The 19,910-nt window shown below is 40.4% G+C and overlaps 1 protein-coding gene across 2 annotated transcripts in view; it reads right to left on the bottom strand.

Moving 5' to 3' along the window:
• The window catches only part of faah2a (fatty acid amide hydrolase 2a), a 48,517-nt gene extending 31,235 nt beyond the window's left edge, over positions 1 to 17,282 (bottom strand). The window contains exons 1-5 of one of the 2 annotated variants that reach the window (XM_087992161.1): positions 17,041 to 17,282; positions 9,921 to 10,003; positions 7,425 to 7,561; positions 5,605 to 5,814; positions 575 to 694 (exon numbers count right to left, since the gene is read on the bottom strand). In XM_087992161.1, the coding sequence (XP_087848287.1) occupies positions 575 to 694; positions 5,605 to 5,814; positions 7,425 to 7,561; positions 9,921 to 10,003; positions 17,041 to 17,226 (736 nt within the window). In that variant the 5' untranslated portion in view covers positions 17,227 to 17,282. The remainder of the gene's footprint in view (positions 1 to 574; positions 695 to 5,604; positions 5,815 to 7,424; positions 7,562 to 9,920; positions 10,004 to 17,040) is intronic. The other variant, XM_087992160.1, reaches the window with a different exon arrangement.
• Between the last annotated feature and the right edge of the window lie 2,628 nt (positions 17,283 to 19,910).

The raw sequence follows: 19,910 nt of genomic DNA, 5'->3' as shown, positions 1-19,910 counted from the left end.
TGAGGCCAACTATAGAGCAAGTAATACTAGAACCAATTTGTGCATCAAGACAGGATAAATTAACGACCGCATCTTCTAAGTGTTCCAATTGAATTTTATGTTTTTTTTCGGGGGGGGGGGGGGTCTGGGAGAATAGGTTCAAGACTCTCATCTTAAACTTAAATACAAGCAATTATGAAGGCATGCAGGCAAAGCTAGCTAAAGTGAACTGACAAATTGGTTAAGGGATAGATCAAGAGAGACGTAGTGGCAAATATGTATAGGGAGAGTGGTATTTCAGATTGTTGAAATGTAGACAACTGCACAAAAAAGAAAAAATTCTTAACTGTGGGAGCCAACAAGCTATTTAATGATTCAAAGTAATTTCATGTTTTGATTCAACGAAATGAAAACACTGGATTAAACATAAGAGCTATTATAATATATCAGTTGTAACTCAAATCCAAGATTCACTAAAAATAATTAACTAGCAATCAATGCAAAACCATATTAGTCACAAAAAATATCTAAATGGCAGTATTTTGAAATATGATTCACACGACCAAACCAGTGTCAAGATCAAGAAAATTTTGACCTGTTGTAGGCTTGTGTCCATAAATTCCATTGAAGAAGGCAGGTATTCGAATGCTCCCACCAATGTCAGAACCTACCCCCATTACTGATCCAGCTGCAGCAATTATGCATCCCTCACCACCTACAAAAGCACAAAACAAGAAAGCAGAATCACATTTCAGGTCTTTAGAACTGGAGAGGGAGAGTGGTGCATAGCAGACAATACCTTAATCTGGAGGAAGGGGGACAAACATAGGGGTGCTCACACTCTGAAATTGTTAAACTCAATATTAAGGCCAGAAAGCTATAAGGTTTTGGACTCCTTGGTCATGAGTAACATCTTTCCAGTGTTTACACAGACTCACCCTGTTAGAATTTAATAGGTTTCTAGGAGATCACCCCCTCATTCTTCTGAACTCCAGTCATTTTAGTCCTAATTGATCCAGAATCTTTTACACATCAGTCTCCCATCCCAGGGATGTGTCTGGTAAGCCTTGCTTCACTCTCACCACTGTCAGAACATCCTTTCTCAGGTAAGACAACCAAAACTACGTATTACACCCAGGTGCAGCTTGTACAACTGCAGCAAGCCTACTCTGGTCCTGTCCTCAAATCCGCACGCCATGAAGGCCAAAATACCATTTACCTTCTTTACTGCCTGCTGGATTCCTACTTTCACTGACAAGTATACAAAGACACTCAGGTCCTTTCGCACATCCCCCTTTCTCAATCTATCACATAGAATACTCTGTCTTCCTGTTTTTGCCAAAGTGGATAACCTCATCTTTATCCACATTACACTTCATTTGCCATGCACGTGCCCAATCTGGGATGGGTACAGCTGAGAACAGAAGTGAGTCAAACAGTCAGGGCAGGCAGGGACAAGGTAGGACTAATAAATTAAACTGCATTTATTTCAATGCAAGGGGCCTAACAGGGAAGGCAGATGAACTCAGGGCATACTTAGGAACATGGGACTGGAATATCATAGCAATTACGGAAACATGGCTCAGGGATGGGCAAGACTGGCAGCTTAATGTTCCAGGATACAAATGCTACAGGAAGGATAGAAAGGGAGGCAAGAGAGGAGGGGGAGTGGTATTTTTGATAAGGGAAAGCATTACAGCTGTGTTGAAGGAGGATATTCCCAGAAATACATCCAGGGAAGTTATTTGGGTGGAACTGAGAAACAAGAAAGGGATGATCATCTCATTAGGATTGTATTATAGACCCCAATAGTCAGAGCGAAATTGAGAAAAAAAACTTGTAAGGAGATCTCAGTAAGAATAATAGGGTAGTTATGGTAGAAGATTTTAACTTTCCAAACATCGACTGGGACTGCCATAGTGTTAAGGGTTTAGATGTAGAGGAATTTGTTAAGTGTGTACAAGACAATTTTCTGATTCAGTATGTGGATGTACCTACTAGAGAAGGTGCAAAGCTTGACCTACTCTTGGGAAATAAGGCTGGGCAGGTGACTGAGGTGTCAGTGGGGGAGCACTTTGGGGCCAGCGTCCATAATTCTATTAGTTTTAAAATAGTGAAGGAAAAGGATAGACCAGATCTAAAAGTTGAAGTTCTAAATTGGAGAAAGGCCAATTTTGACGGTATTAGGCAAGAACTTTCGAAAGCTGATTGGAGGCAGATGTTCACAGGTAAAGGGACAGCTGGAAAATGGGAAGCCTTCAGAAATGAGATAACAAGAATCCAGAGAAAATATATTCCTGTCAGGGTGAAAGGGAAGGCTGGTAGGTATAGGGAATGCTGGATGACTAAAGAAATTGAGGGTTTGGCTAAGAAAAAGAAGGAAGCATATATCAGGTATAAACAGGATAGATCGAGTGAATCCTTAGAAGAGTATTAAAAAAAGTAGGAGTATACTTAAGAGGGAAATCAGGAGGGCAAAAAGGGGACATGAGATAGCTTTGGCAAATAGAATTAAGGAGAATCCAAAGGGTTTTTACAAATACATTAAGGACAAAAGGGTAACTAGGGAGAGAATAGGGCCCCTCAAAGATTAGCAAGGCGGCCTTTGTGTGGAGCCACAGAAAATGGGGGAAATACTAAATGAATATTTTGCATCAGTATTTACTGTGGGAAAGGATATAGAAGATATAGATGGTCGGGAAACAGATGGTGACATCTTGCAAAATGTCCAGATTACAGGAGGAGGAAGTGCTGGATGTCTTGAAACAGTTAAAGTGGATAAATCCCCAGGACCTGATCAGGTGTACCCGAGAACTCTGTGGGAAGCTAGAGAAGTGATTGCTGGGCCTCTTGCTGAGATATTTGTATCATCGATACAAATAGGTGAGGTGCCGGAAGACTGGAGGTTGGCAATCGTGGTGCCACTGTTTAAGAAGGGTGGTAACAACAAGCCAGGGAACTATAGACCGGTGAGCCTGACCTCGGTGGTGGGCAAGTTGTTGGAGGGAATCCTGAGGGACAGGATGTACATGTATTTGGAAAGGCAAGAACTGATTAGGGATAGTCAACATGGCTTTGTGCGTGGGAAATCATGTCTCACAAACTTGATTGAGTTTTTTAAAGTAACAAAGAAGATTGATGAGGGCAGAGCAGTAGATGTGATCCATATGGACTTCAGTAAGACGTTTAACAAGGTTCCCCATGGGAGACTGATAAGCACGGAAACAGACCCTTCAGTCCAACTCGCCCATGCCAACCAGATATCCCAACCCAATCTAGTCCCACCTGGCCCATATCCCTCTGAACCCTTCCTATTCATATACCCATTCAGATGCCTTTTAAATGTTGCAATTGTACTAGCCTCCACCACTTCCTCTGGCAGCTCATTCCATGCACACAACACCCTGTGTGAGAAAAAGTTGCCCCTTAGGTCTCTTTTATATCTTTCCCCTCTCACCCCAAATCTATGCCCTCTAGTTCTGGACTCCCCACACCCCAGGGAAAATACTTTGTCTATTTATCCTATTCATGTCTCTCATGATTTTGTAAACCTTTATAAGGTCATCCCTCAGCCTCCGATGCTCCAGGGAAAACAGCCTTCGCCTATTCAATCTCTCTGTATAGCTCAAATCCTCCAACCCTGGCAACATCCTTGTAAATCTTTTCTGAACCCTTTCAAGTTTCACAACATCTTTCCGATAGGAAGGAGACCAGAACTGCAAGCAATATTCCAACAGTGGCCTGACCAATGTCCTGTACAGCCGCAACATGACCTCCTAACTTCTGTATTCAATACTCTGACCAACAAAGTAAAGCATACCAAACGCTGCCTTCACTATCCTATCCGCCCGCGACTCCACTTTCAAGGAGCTATGAATCTGCACTCCAAGGTCCCTTTGTTCAATAACACTCCCTAGGACCTTATCATTAAGTGTGTAAGTCCTGTTAAGATTTACTTTCCCAAAATGCAGCACCTCACATTTATTTAAATTAAACTCTATCTGCCATTTCTCAGTCCATTGGCCCATCTGATCAAGATCCCATTGTAATCTGAGGTAACCCTCTTTGCTGTCCACTACACCTCCAATTTTGGTGTCATCCACAAGCTTACTAACTATGCTCACATCCAAATCATTTTTATACAAGTGATGAAAAGTAGTGGACGCAGCACCGATCCTTGTGGCACTTCACTGGTTACAGGCCTCCAGTCTGAAAAACAACCCTCTACCACCACCCCTCTCCTCTACCTTTGAGCCAGTTCTGTATCCAAATGGCTAGTTCTCCCTGTATTCCATAAGAATTAGTTTTCCTTTCCATTTCATGCCTAAAGCACAAAATCTGACTTTTGTTTTAGTCTTTTCCCTTTCTTTTCAAAGTATTTATCTTGCTTTTCCTATTCTAGTCCTCCCACATGTCTACTCATGTAAAGCTCAAGAACCTTGCGCTTTCAACAGTGTTTCTCCTAATTCACGAATGCCCACTAAATGCTATTTTCTGGATAAGTCAGGTTAATTGCAAAAGGTTCTTTAATTTCTGTTAACGTGCATTCTGTGCCTGCTTTTACAAACACTTGTCTGCATCAGGGACTCCTCAAGTCAGATATGATACTACTTAACACAAAACAATTATCAAATCTTGGACACTTCAGGGTTTTCAAGGAGGAATTCTTTACAAGATTCTGAATATTTTGATAATATCACTAATTCCAATACCTTATTAAACTGATGTAGACAGGCCACAGGTAGTGACACTGTCCCCAGTCCACACCAATAGGGAGGGTTACTGGCAAGAGGGCAAATAGAGGGAGGTGAATAGAAATTTGCATCTTTAAAACAAGATTAAAAACAAATTAATGCTTGATAGGAATAGGTAGTCCATCACATTGGTAATCCTATATAACATGGAAAAAAACAGAGAAAAGAATAATTGTAACTTTTCTATAGCATTTCTGTTGAATTATCATTCTTCAAAAATGCACTGCCAGTACTACATTTAAAAGAAAACTTTCAACCTGAGGAGCACAAATCATCTCTGTCACTTACTATGGCTTCCCTAAGTTTATATAGAAATTGTCCAAACAAATAGGTTTGGTTCCCATACAGATCTTCAAATCCTCTGCTCTGCTCCACTCTGTCAAATTGCTCATCAATAATACTTGGGATAAGGTTGGCATTTATTGCATTTGAGAGATTGTGCTTTTTGGACATCAGCCATCCTGTGATCATTTGAGTGAGACTTTCATTTCTGGATTTTTTTTGTACTGCAAGCTTCCATCACCAGGATTTAGATATAGCTTGAATCTTTAATGCAAACAGACAGGAGGCATTTTCATAAGCAGTTTGAACTGGATTTGATTCCATGTTGCAGAGGCGAGGTAGCAATATCCATTCTTTTAGATTTTCAAACTGAGGTTATTAGGGCTATATCTGCCATGAAATCTCCTTATGTTTTGATTTAATAGCAGCCTTTTATTTCCTGATAGCAATAGAAATGTTTTCAGCAATAGTAGTTTCTTTTGAACAGCTTTAGAAGTTATGACATGTTCTCACAAAACTTAATTTATCAAGCCCCATCATTATGAAGAATGACAATGAAATTCTAATTGTTATGTAGCTTAATGCTCACCTGAGCTTCCACCTACAATGCGATCCACATTGTATGGGTTTCTAGTTGTTCCATATACATTGTTGCTGGATTCATACCACATACAGAGTTCACTGCAGTTTGTTACACCTAGTGGGATGGCACCAGCTTTTCTGAGGTTAGTCACAACAGCAGCATCAGTAAGGGCAATCACATTCTTTCGGCTTACAAGGCCAGATGAATTGGGTGAACCTGGGCAGGCAAGGGAGAAGTGTAAACAAATGTCAAAGATAGCACTGCAAACTTTGTTTTAAATGCCACCTTATCAACTGGCACGCTTGATAAACTGGCAAAAATATGCAGATACCACAATCTATAGTGACAGAGTATTTATGCTGTAAATGAAGTATAACAGTGACATGTATACTCACTGCATTTCAATTCTATTACTGTGTTATTAACCTTGATTTTAGGAGGTATGTAATGTTTCCACATTGATCTTTTGAGGGATATTGATGTCTTGAAGTTTCATTTGGTCAGGACTTACTGTGGTTATGCGTACCTCTTGATTACCTGGAATATTTGATCAACTGTTACACTCCCGGCCCATAAGTGCCGGCTAATTATACGATACAGCAAATGTTTTGAGTCATACAGCATGAAAACAGACCCTTTGGTCCAACTACGCCATGCTGGCCATGTTCCCAAACTAAATTAGTCACATCTGCCTGCATTTGGCCCATATCCCTCCAAACCTTTCCTAGTTATACTCATAACTATAAACGGCACAAATTGAGATGAATTGCCATTTTTGAGACTAACACTGCAATGTAGACAGCAGAATGTCTGTTTCACAAATTTTAAATTAATTTTTTCACTGTACTGTTAAATTGACACGCCACTCACTGACCCAATTGGAAACCAGAAATAACGTAGCTTCCAGTTGTTTCCATAATAAAGGAATAATGTCTTTCATGAAGCTCTTAACAAACTTAGAAGGTTCGATGTTCTTTTGCCTCATAAAAGCACTTGATTTTGCTCCTAAAACAAAGTAGAACACTACCAAATAGCCTTCCAAAAATACTTGACGGAAGAGATTCCTCTTAGAAAGGTCATTTCTTTCATGCGCTCATTTCTTCTCTACATATAGAGATTGTTCAATATTGCAAATGAGGAGGAGGAAGTCTAGAAGATGCAGGAAGGCAAAGGAAGTAGTTGGGGAATGAGTGTTTAGGATTTCACGAGTGTTTAGGATTTCACCCAGCAATCCTTCAACTAAAACCAGTATTGCATAATTTCACAGAGTTCAAACAGTGGTGTCTGGTCAAAGTATGCAGATTGCTCAAAATAGCATGTTTCTGAACACTTTAAGCAAACAGCCATGGAATGTAGCAAAGGCCTTTTGCACAGCTGGTAGTTTCATACAGATGGTAACAACAGGGTGCACATTCCACTGACAAGTCAGTGACTGTTGGACTACACCTTTTAGATCTGAGAGAGAGAGAGAGAGAGAGAGAGAGAGAGAGAGAGAGAGAGAGAGAGAGAGAGAGAGAGAGAGAGAGAGAGAGAGAGAGAGAGAGAGAGACTTGGCTCAGTCCTTATAAAATCACAGGATTAGAAGTACATGTGACAGTAGTAGAAGCATTTCAACTCAGATTACAAGTTAGAGAATAAAATAACAGGATCATAACCAGTTGACCCAAAACAAAAAATATACAAGATTGACAGAAAACCAAAGTGACCACTTCAGTGATCATTATGAAGAATGACAATGAAATTATAGTTTTTAGTAGCTTCATGGTCACCAGAACTTCCACCTATAATATGGTCTACATTGCGTCACATACAAATTATTAACATACCTTCTAATGCAATTGCTTCTTTGACTGTGAAAGGAACACCAAGATAAGGAACAGTCTCTTCTAGCAACTTCTCATCTTCATTCGCTTCAGCAAGCCTGTCATCCACCTGCTGGGCCTCCTTCAAGGCAGCAGCAAACCTAGAGTAGCGACAAATATGCCAATGGAGGTTGGGGCAAAAAAGCATATAAGAATACAGCGCCAGCAACCCGAATTCATTTCCCGCCTCAGGCGACTGACTGTGTGGAGTTTGCACATTCTCCCAGTGTCTGTGTGGGTTTCCTCCGGGTGCTCCGGTTTCCTCCCACAGTCCAAAGATGTGCAGGTCAGGTGAATTGGCCATGCTAAATTGCCCATAGTGTTAGGTAAGGGGTAAATGTAGGGGTATGGGTGGGTTTCGCTTCGGCGGGTCGGTGTGGATTTGTTGGGCCGAAGGGCCTGTTTCCACACTGTAATGTAATGTAATCTAAATCTAATCTAATACAATGCTAAAGTCGAGATATGAAAGTCAGAATCAAAAACTTTTCAGAACTTTAAGAAAAATCATCTTCAAGTCAAATTTTAATGCTTTAGCAATTGAGAAGGATTAACAGACTAAAATGGAATTTTCCCTTGAATCAAGTATAATAACCTTTTGTTTTAACAACTATACAAAACTCCTGATATAAATTTCACACCGTACCAACCTGGTTTTCATAATGTGTAAGAGAACACACAAAGAATGGGAAAGATGGTAATGAGATTCTGGAAGAATCCAGGCATGGGCTTATACTCTGAGGCACTGAAGAGCTCACAGGGATGGCTTTTGACAGTATTCAGATGAAGCGGCATGGTTTAAAAATTGTGAAGTACCTGATGAAATTACAAGCTGCATAGCCACTCCGCAAATGAAGTACTATGTAGAGTATTGCTCTCCTTATTTAAGGTTGGTTGCAAATGCATTGGAAGCAGTTCAGAGAATATTTAATCGATCTAGATATAGTTAATGCCTAGAATTGGCAGGTAATCTCATGAAGAAAAGTTGAAAAAGCTTGGCTTTTATTGGCTGAAGTTTAGATGAGTAGGAGATTACTTCATTGAAATGCATAACATCACAAAGGGAACTTTCAGGATAGATGTGGGAAAGGGGGTTTCCTCTTGTGGGAGGATCTAGAACTTGGGAGTGACTGTTTAAAAATAAGGTGACAGCATTTAAGACACGTGGATAACTTTTTTTCTCACAGATAATCACGGGTCTTTTTAACTCTCTTCAAAAGACAGTGAAAGCAGAGTCTTTGAATGTTTAAGGTAGAAGTAGATAAATTCTGACAATCAAAGGAATGAAAGGTTATTAGGAATATAAGGGAATGCGGAATTAACAGATCAGCCATAATCAAACTGAATAGTGAGCCAAGTGACTCATAACCCTTATGTTATAGTATACAAGTTCAGGAGTAGCAGAGGAGGCAAATGCCATGTCAACCTTTATTTCAAAAGATATGGAATACAAAAATAAGGATTCCTACTAAAGCTACATAAGCACAAGTTAGAACCCCACACAGAATGCTGCAAACAGTTTTAGTCCCTTTATCAAAGGCATTTGAAGCAGTCAGATAGGTTTCACTGGGCTGATATTGGGTATGGATGGATTGTCTTATGAGGAGAGATTGATTATGTTGGGTCTGCAAATACTGAAGTAGAATCAGAGGTGACCTGATTTAAGCAAACAAGATTTTTAGGGGGCCTGACAAGGCAGATACAGGGAGGTTGTTCCCCTTGTGGTAGAATCTCTGATCAGAGAGCATAATCTTAGAATAAGGAGTTTGCAGGCAAGGAGGAATTTCTTCTCTTGGAGGTTTGTGAATTTGTGGAATTCTTTATCAGAAGACAAAACACGCTGGATTATTAAGTACATTCAAGGTTGAGATAGATTTTTTTTCAGTAAGGGAATCATTGCTATGGGGAAAAGAAAGGAAAATGGAGCAGAGAATCATCAGATCAGTCATGAGCTCATTCTAGGTCACAGTGGACTTAATGAATTGATTGGCTTTCTCCAGCACCTACATTTTATGTTCATATGTCAGTGATGGCAGAAACTGAATGAAGCCTCATAGTGCCAAGTATGACACAAATTGTGTATTATCCAATCGGTTTTCAACCCTTCTTTTGTGAACGCAATGATCCTTTGCTGAGATATTATTTCAGAAGTCACAGGCATTCTCCAGAATTGATACAAGTGGCCACTTATGTGAACTTCAGCAGTGGGCATCAACAAGGTAACAATTCTGATCATGTCAGCACCAATTTCAACTTTAACCTCTCCAACACCGATATACAAACTGTTCAGGAATTGGGCACAGACGTAGTGTTTTGTTCCTTCTCCCCAAGATGGCAAGGGAGAGACTAAGTACCGCATGCCTACTATTGCTGTGCCATATTATTCAGATAATAGGATACTCGGGTGATCACAGGAAAAAAAGAAGGTGTTTTGGCAAATGGCACACAAAACAAATACCTTACCTCTCTGCAACAAGAGCATTAACTATCGGATTGATATCCCTGATTCTGTTGATATATTCTTGTATTACGTCCACACACTTTACCTAGAATTAATTGCAAGAGATGAATTGTTAAAGTTAGTTTGCAGTTTGTAACATTATTTCACACCAGCATCAGAAATTTAACATCTAGAGAAACATCTTGGTTAGTTATTTTTCTGCATATGGAGGGGGAATGATAGAATATTACAACAAACATATATTAATGATTTGGCGGTAGGGACCAAATGTACCATTTCCAAATTTGCAGATGATACAAAGCTAAGTAGAAATGTATGTTATGAGATAGATAAAGTGGCTTCAAGAGAATTTGGAAAGGCTTAATAGCTGAACAAGAACATGGCAAATCGAATATAATGTGGAAAAATGGGAGGTTATCCAGTTTGGTTTAAGGAACAGATGTGTAGAATATTTTTTAAATGCTAAGAGTTTGGAGAATACAGATGTACCAAGGGACTGAGGTGCCCTTGTCAACAAGTCACTGAAAGTTAATGTGCATATACAGCAAACTATTAGGAAAGCTCATAGAATGCTTGCCTTGATTGCAAGCTTGTTTGAGTACAGGAGTGGTGAAGTCTTGTTTCAATTGTACAGGCCTGTAGTTTGAGTGCACCTGGAATATCTTGTGCAATTTTGGTCTGCTTCCCTCAGGTTTATTATTGCTGAGGGAGTGTAACGAAAGATCATCAGGCTTGTTCTGGAATGGTGGAACTGTCCATGGAGAGAGAATGGGCATACAGGGCCTGAAAGAATGGAAGGTGGTTTCATTGAAGCTTAAAGAGATTGAAAGGGTAGGGGCAGGGAGTATATTGCCCTAGTTGGGGAGTCTAGAATTAGTTGGCAAAATTTAATAAAAGTGGATGCTAATGAAATGAGTTGTTGTGTTTATTCAGTGGGCTGTGCACCTTTGGAATCGTCTATCACAGTGAACAGTGGAAGCTCAGTCATGCAGTCTCTTTAAGAGATTGACATATTTCTGGCATACAGGATTATAGGAATGGGGTGGGAAAAAGGTTTTGAAGGGTTGCATCAGCTGTGATTGAATTGAGGAGTGGGGTAGGCTCAACAGACTGAATGGTTACTCCAATTCATATGTTCCTAAAGAAAAATGCCATTTTGCACAATGATTATTTTGAAAGAATAAATGCTTGTTGAGAATAATTACCAAATGGTGACATCACTAAATGAATATGGGAAACATTAAAGATAGTAATCAACATTTTATTTCATGCTAAAAGTTGTTGAGCATGTATTACAGCAAGAACAACAAAAATAGACTGGCAGATGAATAATCAAAAGTCATTTACTATTTAACTAGTCAAAAATAAATAATATGCTATTATTGAGAATAAGCGTTAACACTTTTACTGATGAGAATGAAGATAGATCATACACCTTCAGACTGCCATTCTGGTACTAATAGTAAGCAAACCAATTACTTAAAAGCCAAGATAACAGCAATGATAAAGATCAAATTCCAAGCAAGGATCAAGTATCCAAGCAGATGAATAATATGGATTTTAAATACATGAGCAAAATGGTTACATTTTCACTTTGGGTATCTTCTTGAGATCCTAGGGTCATTCCTTTAAGTGGACTTCTTGCCTTCTGCAATCTGCAGTGTCTAATTTTCTGCCCAATTTCTAGGACAATAAAGATACTTGGAAACTTATTGCATTATCCTCTCTACCTCGAAAACCAGATTTGATGTACCCTGGCAAAATTCAGACACAGACTTTGCGCCAACAAATAGTTTTATTTTAAATAAAAAGGAGTAATTTAACAATTAAGCATAGATTTCTCCACAATCCACAACAGAAAAGGTACAAATTGCTTCTCTAGATACAAACTTTAAACATAAAACTTTTCTTCATCCTCAAAATAGCCTGATTTTTTAGATTGGCACTGAAAATAGAAAACGAGGATCAAAGCCTTTGATTACTATAATGGCAGACGGACAACACTGTACAAAGCCTTTAGCCATCAAATTCTCAGGAAACGAGAACGAGAGGCAATAAGTCAGATTCTTTCAAAAGGTGAGAGAGTAAGCTGTTAATCAAAGACATTAAAACCAAGGTACAGTCAGGTAAGGACCAACCTCAAACCGCCTGAGAATAAGGTTAGTAGAGTACATTCCTATTATTACAATTCTACATTTAAGAAATATGAATGAAGATTGGTCTAATCAAAAATGTAGTATTTACAGATGCTGGACATCTGAAAAAGAAAACAGAAAATTCTGGAAATGCTCAGAGAAAAAAAAAAGGCATCTGTGGAGAGATGAGTAAACCAGAGTTTTCCAAACATCAGACATGAACTTCATATGGTTGCCTCAGATGTTGACTGACTTACTCTATTTCTGGCTAGTAGGTCCCTTGTGGCACAGCGATAGTGTCTCTATCTCTGAGAAAGGAGGTCTAGGTTCAAGTTCCATTTGCTCTGAGCGTGTGTCATAAATCCCTCAACAGGTACCAATTTCTAACTAGGTTTTCAGCTCAATAACTCAACATGTTTGTTCACACAAGGTTAAGTATTTTAACATTATCACATCTTCCAGTTTTAGTTTAAGATGTGAAATTCTTGTTATTAAAAAAAAAGCACAACTTCAAAAGGACTGTGGTCATCTTCACTCCTATGGATCCTAAATCTCATCAATTGTTTCTATGACTCAAAACAGATCAAAATAAAACTTTGCTTAAAATAAAAATTTACTTAAAAGTAAGCTATTTATATGATGCCTCATGTGCTTGGGATGGCCCAATTTAAAGCCAATTGAATATTTCAAAGAGTAGTTAGCATTGTAACATTTGAGATTATGTACTTCAGTCTTGGGATACTGGCAACTAATATGCACATTCAGATAAATATTCACCAGGACACCAGGAAGAACTCCATGCTTCAAGTAATGCAATAGGAACTTTTAGGTCTAGCAGGAGGAGACGACTGGACCTTCATTTAATATCTCATTCAAAAGAATGCACTAGCAACACTGCAGCATTACGAGTACTCTACCAAACTCCCAACCTAGACTTTGCACTCTAAAGCCAGAATTTACAGCAGAGAGCATTTTTGTTTACTTAGTCATTTTCACAGACTTTTCAGCTGAAAGATATGTCCTACATGTTGGTAAAGGTGATAATAGCTTGGTAAAGTGAGGACTGCAGGTGCTGGAGAGTTGGAGTTGAAATGTGTGGCGCTGGAACAGCACAGTAGGTCAGGCAGCATCAGAGGAGGAGGCGAACCGACATTTCGGGCATAATCCCTTCATCAGGAATGTGGAGGGTGAAGGAGCTGAGAGATATATATTTATCTCTCAACCCCCTTTCCACTCCTGATGAAGGGCTTATGCCCAAAACGTCAACTCTCCTGCTCCTCGGTTGCTGCCTGACCTGCAGTGTTTTCCAGCACCACACTTCAAAGGTAGACAGAACTGGCTCAAAGATGGAAGACAGAGGGTGGTGCTGGAGGGTTATTTTTCAGACTGGAGGCTTGTGACTAGTGGAGTGCCACAAGGATCAGTGCTGGGTCCACTACTTTTCATCACTTATGTTACGACACGGGGCAAACCCTCCTGTCTAATGTAAAACCAGCAAAATAGAAAAGATTTATCCTGTGTAGTAATCTGTAAAAATTCAAGTGGCCAAGAACTATTTAAAGTAAAAATTAACAACTTTATTTCTTAAAGTATAACAGAGAATAATTAACTAACAACTATTCACTAGCCCTTACTCTAACCTATCTTTTACCTTCCCTTTTATAATACAAGTTCGATAAAACTCCTAATTTAGATTTACAAAACAACATTTCTTATCTCAAACCCAGTCAGCTTTCGGTTTTTCTATTTGAATCTTACCGTGTCTTCTTTTTTTCTTCTTAGAAATTTCTACATTACAGGTTACTGATTGAAAAGATACCTTTTAAGAGGGCAATTTTTCAGGCAGTCTGTTTACATGCTGGGCTTGGCAGTTATCCTCTCAACTGTTCATTTTTTCCCATCTTATACCCCCAAAGCGTTGGATTTTGTCATTGGCTTTTAAAATTGTCAATATACTCAATTCAAACTTGATTGGAATTTCGTATTTTTCAGGGTATAATTTAAATTGATTGGCCCAATTCAAATCTGCTTTTTGTCATTTCCAGGCAACCAGCTACTCCAGTAGCTGGAACACATCACATTGTGTTTATTGAGAGCACTTGGTGATGTTACAGCTAGCTCTTAACTCTCTTAAAAGGTATAATTCACCCACATCTTAATGACCTACATAAATGATTTGGATATGAGCATAAGAGGTTAGTTAGTAAGTTTGCAGAAGACACCAAAATTAGAGGTGTAGTGGACAGTGAAGAAAGTTACCTCAGACTACAACGGGATCTTGATCAGATGGGCCAATGGGCTGAGGAGTAGCAGATGGAGTTTAATTCAGATAACTGCGAGGTGCTGCATTTTGGGAAAGCAAATTTCAGCAGGACTTATACACTCAATGGTAAGGTCCTAGGGAGTATTGCTGAACAGGGACCTTGGAGTGCAGGTTCATAGCTCCTTGAAAGTAGAGTCACAGGTAGATAGGATAGTGAAGGCGGTGTTTGGTATGCTTTTCTATATTGGTTGGAGTATTGAGTACAGGAGTTGGGTGGTCATGTTGCGGCTGTACAGGACATTGGCAAGGCCACTTTTGAAATATTGCATGTAATTCTGGTCTCCTTCCTATCAGAAGGATGTTGTGAAACTTGAAAGGGTTCAGAAAAGATTTACAAAGATGTTGCCAGGGTTGGAGGATTTGAGCTATATGGAGGTTGAATAGGCTGGGGCTGTTTTCCCTGGAGTGTCGGAGGCTGAGGGGTGAACTTAGAGGTTTACAAAATTATGAGGGGCATGAATAAGATAAATAGACCAAATATTTTCCCTGGAGTGGGGGAGTCCAGAACTAGAGGGCATAGGTTTAGGTGAGAGGGGAAAAGATATAAAAGCGTCCCAAGGGGCAACCTTTTCATGTAGAGGGTGTTATGTGTATGTAATGAGCTGCCAGAGGAAGTGGTGGAGGCTAGTACAATTGCAACATTTAAAAGGCATCTGGATGGGTATATGAATAGGAAAGGTGGAGGGAGATAGGCTGGATGCTGGCAGGTGGGACTAGTTTGGGTTGGGATATCTGGTCGGCGTGGACAGGTTGGACCAAAGGGTCTGTTTCCATGCTGTACATCTCTACGACTGACTAGTAGCTGACAATGGGCTGAGAGTGATATCAGCACACATGATGAGAAAACCTGGTGTATGGGGATTGGGGTAAGGTCTTGAAAGTTTTTCCAGTCGTCAGCCATTTGGCACCTCAAGCCTGCACTGCCATTGATTAACTTATTTGGCATTTCTGCCTAGCTCCAATAATCAATCGCCCCTTATCAAGAATATATCTATTTTTAGAAATATGTAAATAGACTTTGTTTTACCATCTTTTGAGAAAGTGATCTCCAATGACACTCACCCCTGTAGAAAAAAGTACCTGAATGGATGACCTATTTTTAAACAGTGACCCCTGGACCCTCCTATGTACTTTCCATATCTACCTTTTTAAGAACACTTAGGATTTTACATGTTTCAATCAAACCATCTCTTGCTGCCACAAAAGTTTAGGAGTGTAAGTTGGGCCTGTCTATTCAGGTAAAGCAACTTGTTCAATTCCTTTATTTGGCTTATGATCTCAGCTGATGTTATTACTAAAACAAGTCATCTTCCAGAATGAAATCTGGCTTGAAAGATCAGATTTTACTTTGGCTTTAATGAGGTGATATCTCACTGAAACATCAGCAGATTTTGATTTAACAATATGTTTATTAACATAAAGAAACAAAGATATAATAAAAGGAAACCAAGCCATTTACTTATAACACAAATCCAAAGATTTTTAAACACAGTAGAAGCAGAATCCTATTGATCTCAAAATACTCCTTTCCACATTTCAAAAAACATTCCTTGAACAGTATCCAAAAGTACCCTTTGTACAGTTCTCACACCAGCAAGAGCTATCATACAAGTTTAGCTTGAATGTACTCAGCTTCAAATAACCTCTTCAAAGTTTTATCCAAATACTTACATTCACAATCTATTATTAATTCCTTATTCCAAGGTAATTTCACATTAACAAATTTAACCATTTCCCTCCTTTCTAAGGAGCAGAGACTTATATGCCCATTTTCATCAAGCAGTTTGCACAACTCCCAAAACTGAAAGTAAAATGGAAAGATCTCTCTCTCTAATCAATGAGTATTTTCCCTTAGTGTTAAAAAAGGCCAAGCCCAGAAATTTCTAACAAACCTTGATACACAATTGTTACCTTGAAACCCCCACCAGTACACAAAAACCCACTAGTTCTCAAAGCTAGCAGAAATATTTACAAGTTAATTATTGAAAACGTTTCACTGAAGTGGTTTATAACACCAGCAGGTTGGATGTAAACTGTCTCCGTCTTTGAATCCTAAATAGAGAAAGTTGAAGAGCTGAAAGGTGGGATAATGAATGGCTTGGAAGGGACCTTACATGTGATGGTGCTTCCATGTATCTACTGCCCTTGTTCTTCAGATAGTAATGGTCTTGAGTTTGCAAGATACTGTCAAAACAGCCTTGGGTGAATTATTATAAATGGTCCAGACTGCTGACACTGCTTCCGCCGTGAATGGATTGTTCTCCGCTCGAACCATTCGATGATTCAAACGCTCAAACTATCTGGGACACTGTGAGGATTCGCAATTTGCTGAGCGTCTCTGGCCAAAGTACAATTTGATCAGGGGTCATCGTTAACACGAGGCTAATTTTTCCAGCAAATTGTGGCCTTCGCTGACTCAGAAGCGAATGTAACCGAGACCAGCTGAACTACAGCTGGCACAACATCAGCCAGATGATCTACAGACAAGGCGGCCAGGAAGATCAGCCCTAGCCCTGAATGACACATTTTTTCTGTTTTCAGCTCGGAGATCTGTCACAACTTCCACGTCTGGCGGGGTTGTCTTAGCCTCATCACCTCAGATGATGGATTACTGTGAACTGTGTCGCCCCGCCCCATCTCTCCCTCGCCCCGCAAACCGGTTACCTGTCGCTGGCGGATCCTGCGGGCCAATTCGACCCCGGGCAGCAGCAGGAGGGGCTGAACGGCCGGCGGCACCGGCCGCAGGTCCCGGGAGCCGAAGGACTGCACGAGCGAGAGGAGGGCGAGCAGAAGGCGCGAGACGGCACGCAGCAGCAGCGCAAGGCCCCGCTCGAGCGTCGGCCGGGACATGGCTCGAGACCGTGCCTCTCCCAGGACAGGCAGACCAACTGCCAGTGCTCGAGACCCGGGCAAAGGCTGAGCCTGCGCACTTGGGGCGGCGCAGGACGGGGCGGGACTGACTACTCTCCGGGGACCACTCAGACCATTTCCTCTCTCTTAACCCTTCATCAATCCCCCTATTCCCTGCCACCCTCCTTCCAGCATTTATCTATGTAACTGTTTTTAGTAATTCAGTAACTTTACCACTAGTTTGCCGCCACCTCTCCATTTATGTTTCCTTAAGGCTGGAAGGGGTAGTGCAAGAGCAACACCAGGACATTAAAGAGAGAGAAAAGGAAAGCAATGACTCAAGTGGGAATTAGTTTGCGTGATGAAATTGCAAGGAGTTGCCAGGTGTTGGAAGTTTTGAGCTATACACAGAGGTTGCACAGGCTGGAGCTGTTTTCCCTGTAGCATTGGAGGCTGAGGGGTGACCTTATAGAGGTTTATAAAATCATGAGGGGCATGGATAGGATAAATAGTCAAGGTCTTTTCCCCCCCGTATAGGGGAGTCCAAAGCTAGAGGGCATAGGTTTAGGGTGAGAGGGGAAAGATTTCAAAGGGACCTTAGTGTCAACATTTTTTCGCAAAGGATGGTGCTTGTATGGAATGAGCTGGCAGATGAAATGGTGGAGACGGGTACAGTAACAATATTTAAAAGGCATCTGATGGGTATATGAATGGGAAAGGTTTAGAGAGATACAGACAAGTGCTGGCAAATGGGACTAGATTAATTTAGGGTATTTAGTCGATGTGGATGAGTTGGACTGAACGGTCTGTTTCTGTGCTGTATAACGTTGGCTCTATAAATGATTTCAAGACATTAATCACATTTCAATGTTGTTTAAACAATTTTTAAAAAATTTAAATGTCTGCAAAAAGAATAGAGTTAGGCCTTGGGCCTTCCTGGTATTCCTCAGCCAAGCCGTGTCAACTTGACAATCAATCAGCACCCTTTTCTCCTACAATCTAAATTGATCTGATCTTTGAAATTTGGTTTATTGATTTGTCTTGATGAGTGTGAGATGAAAGCTTTGGCTTAATCTTTATCAAGCAATTTTGCTGGGTCAAAATCCTGGAATTCTCTAAGTGCGTTTTAGGTCTAATTACAGCACATGGACTGGAGTGATTCAAGGAGACAGCTCACAACCACCTTCTCAAAGGCAAAACTTGGGATGGACAATAAATGTTAGCCAGCCAGCAATGCCCATGTTCCACAAGTGAATTAAAAACCTGTTGTTTCTGGGTATAAACTAACATGAAATACTTTCTGGGGAAAGCTGTCATTCTGAATGAGTAAATTTTCATTAATGTTTTTAAACTTATTTTTACAGCTTACAGAACAGAAAAGCATCGAACATAGGAGCAGATGTAAGGCTTTCAGCCCTTCAAACATGCTCTGACATTCAATATGATTACAGCTGATTATTCAGCTCTATACACTGTTTGCACTTTCTCCCATACCCTTTGATCCCTTTAGCTCAATAACTATATCTAAATTCTCTTGTAAATAATCAATGTTTTGACCTCCCGTGTTATCTGTGGCAGAGATTTTTACAAGCTCACCATTCTCTGGATGAAGACATTTCTTCTCACTTCAGACTAAAATGGCCTACACCACATCCTTGAACTGTGGCTCCTGTCACTAGACTCCACAGTCATGAGAACATCATTTTTGCATGTTTTACATTAATGTTTTTTCCATTACACTAAACCCTGTTAGAATTTTATAGGCTTCGATAAGATTCCCTTCATTCTTCCAAACTCCAGTGAATATAGTCATAATCTATCCAGCTTCTCGTCAGTTTCCCATCCCAGGAATTATACTGGGAAACCTCAATGCACTTCTTCCATAGCCAGAACATTCTTCCTCAGAAAGGAGACCAAAACTGTATGCAACACTGCAGGTATTGTCTTACTAAGGCTCTGTACAACGGCAGCAAGACATCCCTGTTCCTGTGAAATCAGACGCCATGAATAAGTCAGCAACTGTGGCAATGGGTACTGTGTCCCGAAAGGCACCGAAATGATCATGTAGTAATCAAGAAACCATCCAAGAAGCAGAGGAAGACTCAGAAATAATGCTACCTGTAGAATCCCTACATTGTGGAAGTAAACCATTTGGCCATCACTTCCACACCATCCCTCCGAAAAGCGTCATTCCAAAAAGCATCCCTTGTCAGACCTTGTCACTCTGCATGTTGTAACCCACCTAGCCTGCACACTGCTGGACACTATGAGAAATTTGGCATGGTCAATACACCTAACCTACACATCGAGTCATAGAGATGTACAGCATGGAAACAGACCCTTCAGTCCAAGCCATCCATGCCGACAAGATATCCCAACCCAATCTAGTCCCACCTGCACCCAACCCATATCCCTCCAAACCCTTCCTATTCATATACCCATCCAAATGCCTCTTAAATGTTGCAATTGTACCAACCTCCACCACATCCTCTGGCAATTCATTCCATACATGTACAACCCTCTGCGTGAAAAAGTTGCCCCTTAGGTCTCTTTTATATCTTTCCCCTCTCACCCTAAACCTATTCCCTCCAGTTCTGGACTCACTGACCCCAGGGAAAAGACTTTGCCTAATTACCCTATCCATGCCCCTCATAAACCTCTATAAGGTCACCCCTCAGCCTCCG

The sequence above is a fragment of the Chiloscyllium plagiosum genome, unplaced genomic scaffold (genome assembly GCF_037043375.1).
Source record: "Chiloscyllium plagiosum isolate Xiang-an unplaced genomic scaffold, Cpla_swu_hap1 HiC_scaffold_11, whole genome shotgun sequence".
NCBI lineage: Eukaryota > Metazoa > Chordata > Chondrichthyes > Orectolobiformes > Hemiscylliidae > Chiloscyllium > Chiloscyllium plagiosum.
Note: the sequence above shows the minus strand (reverse complement) of the source record. Positions and strands in the feature narration are given on the sequence as shown.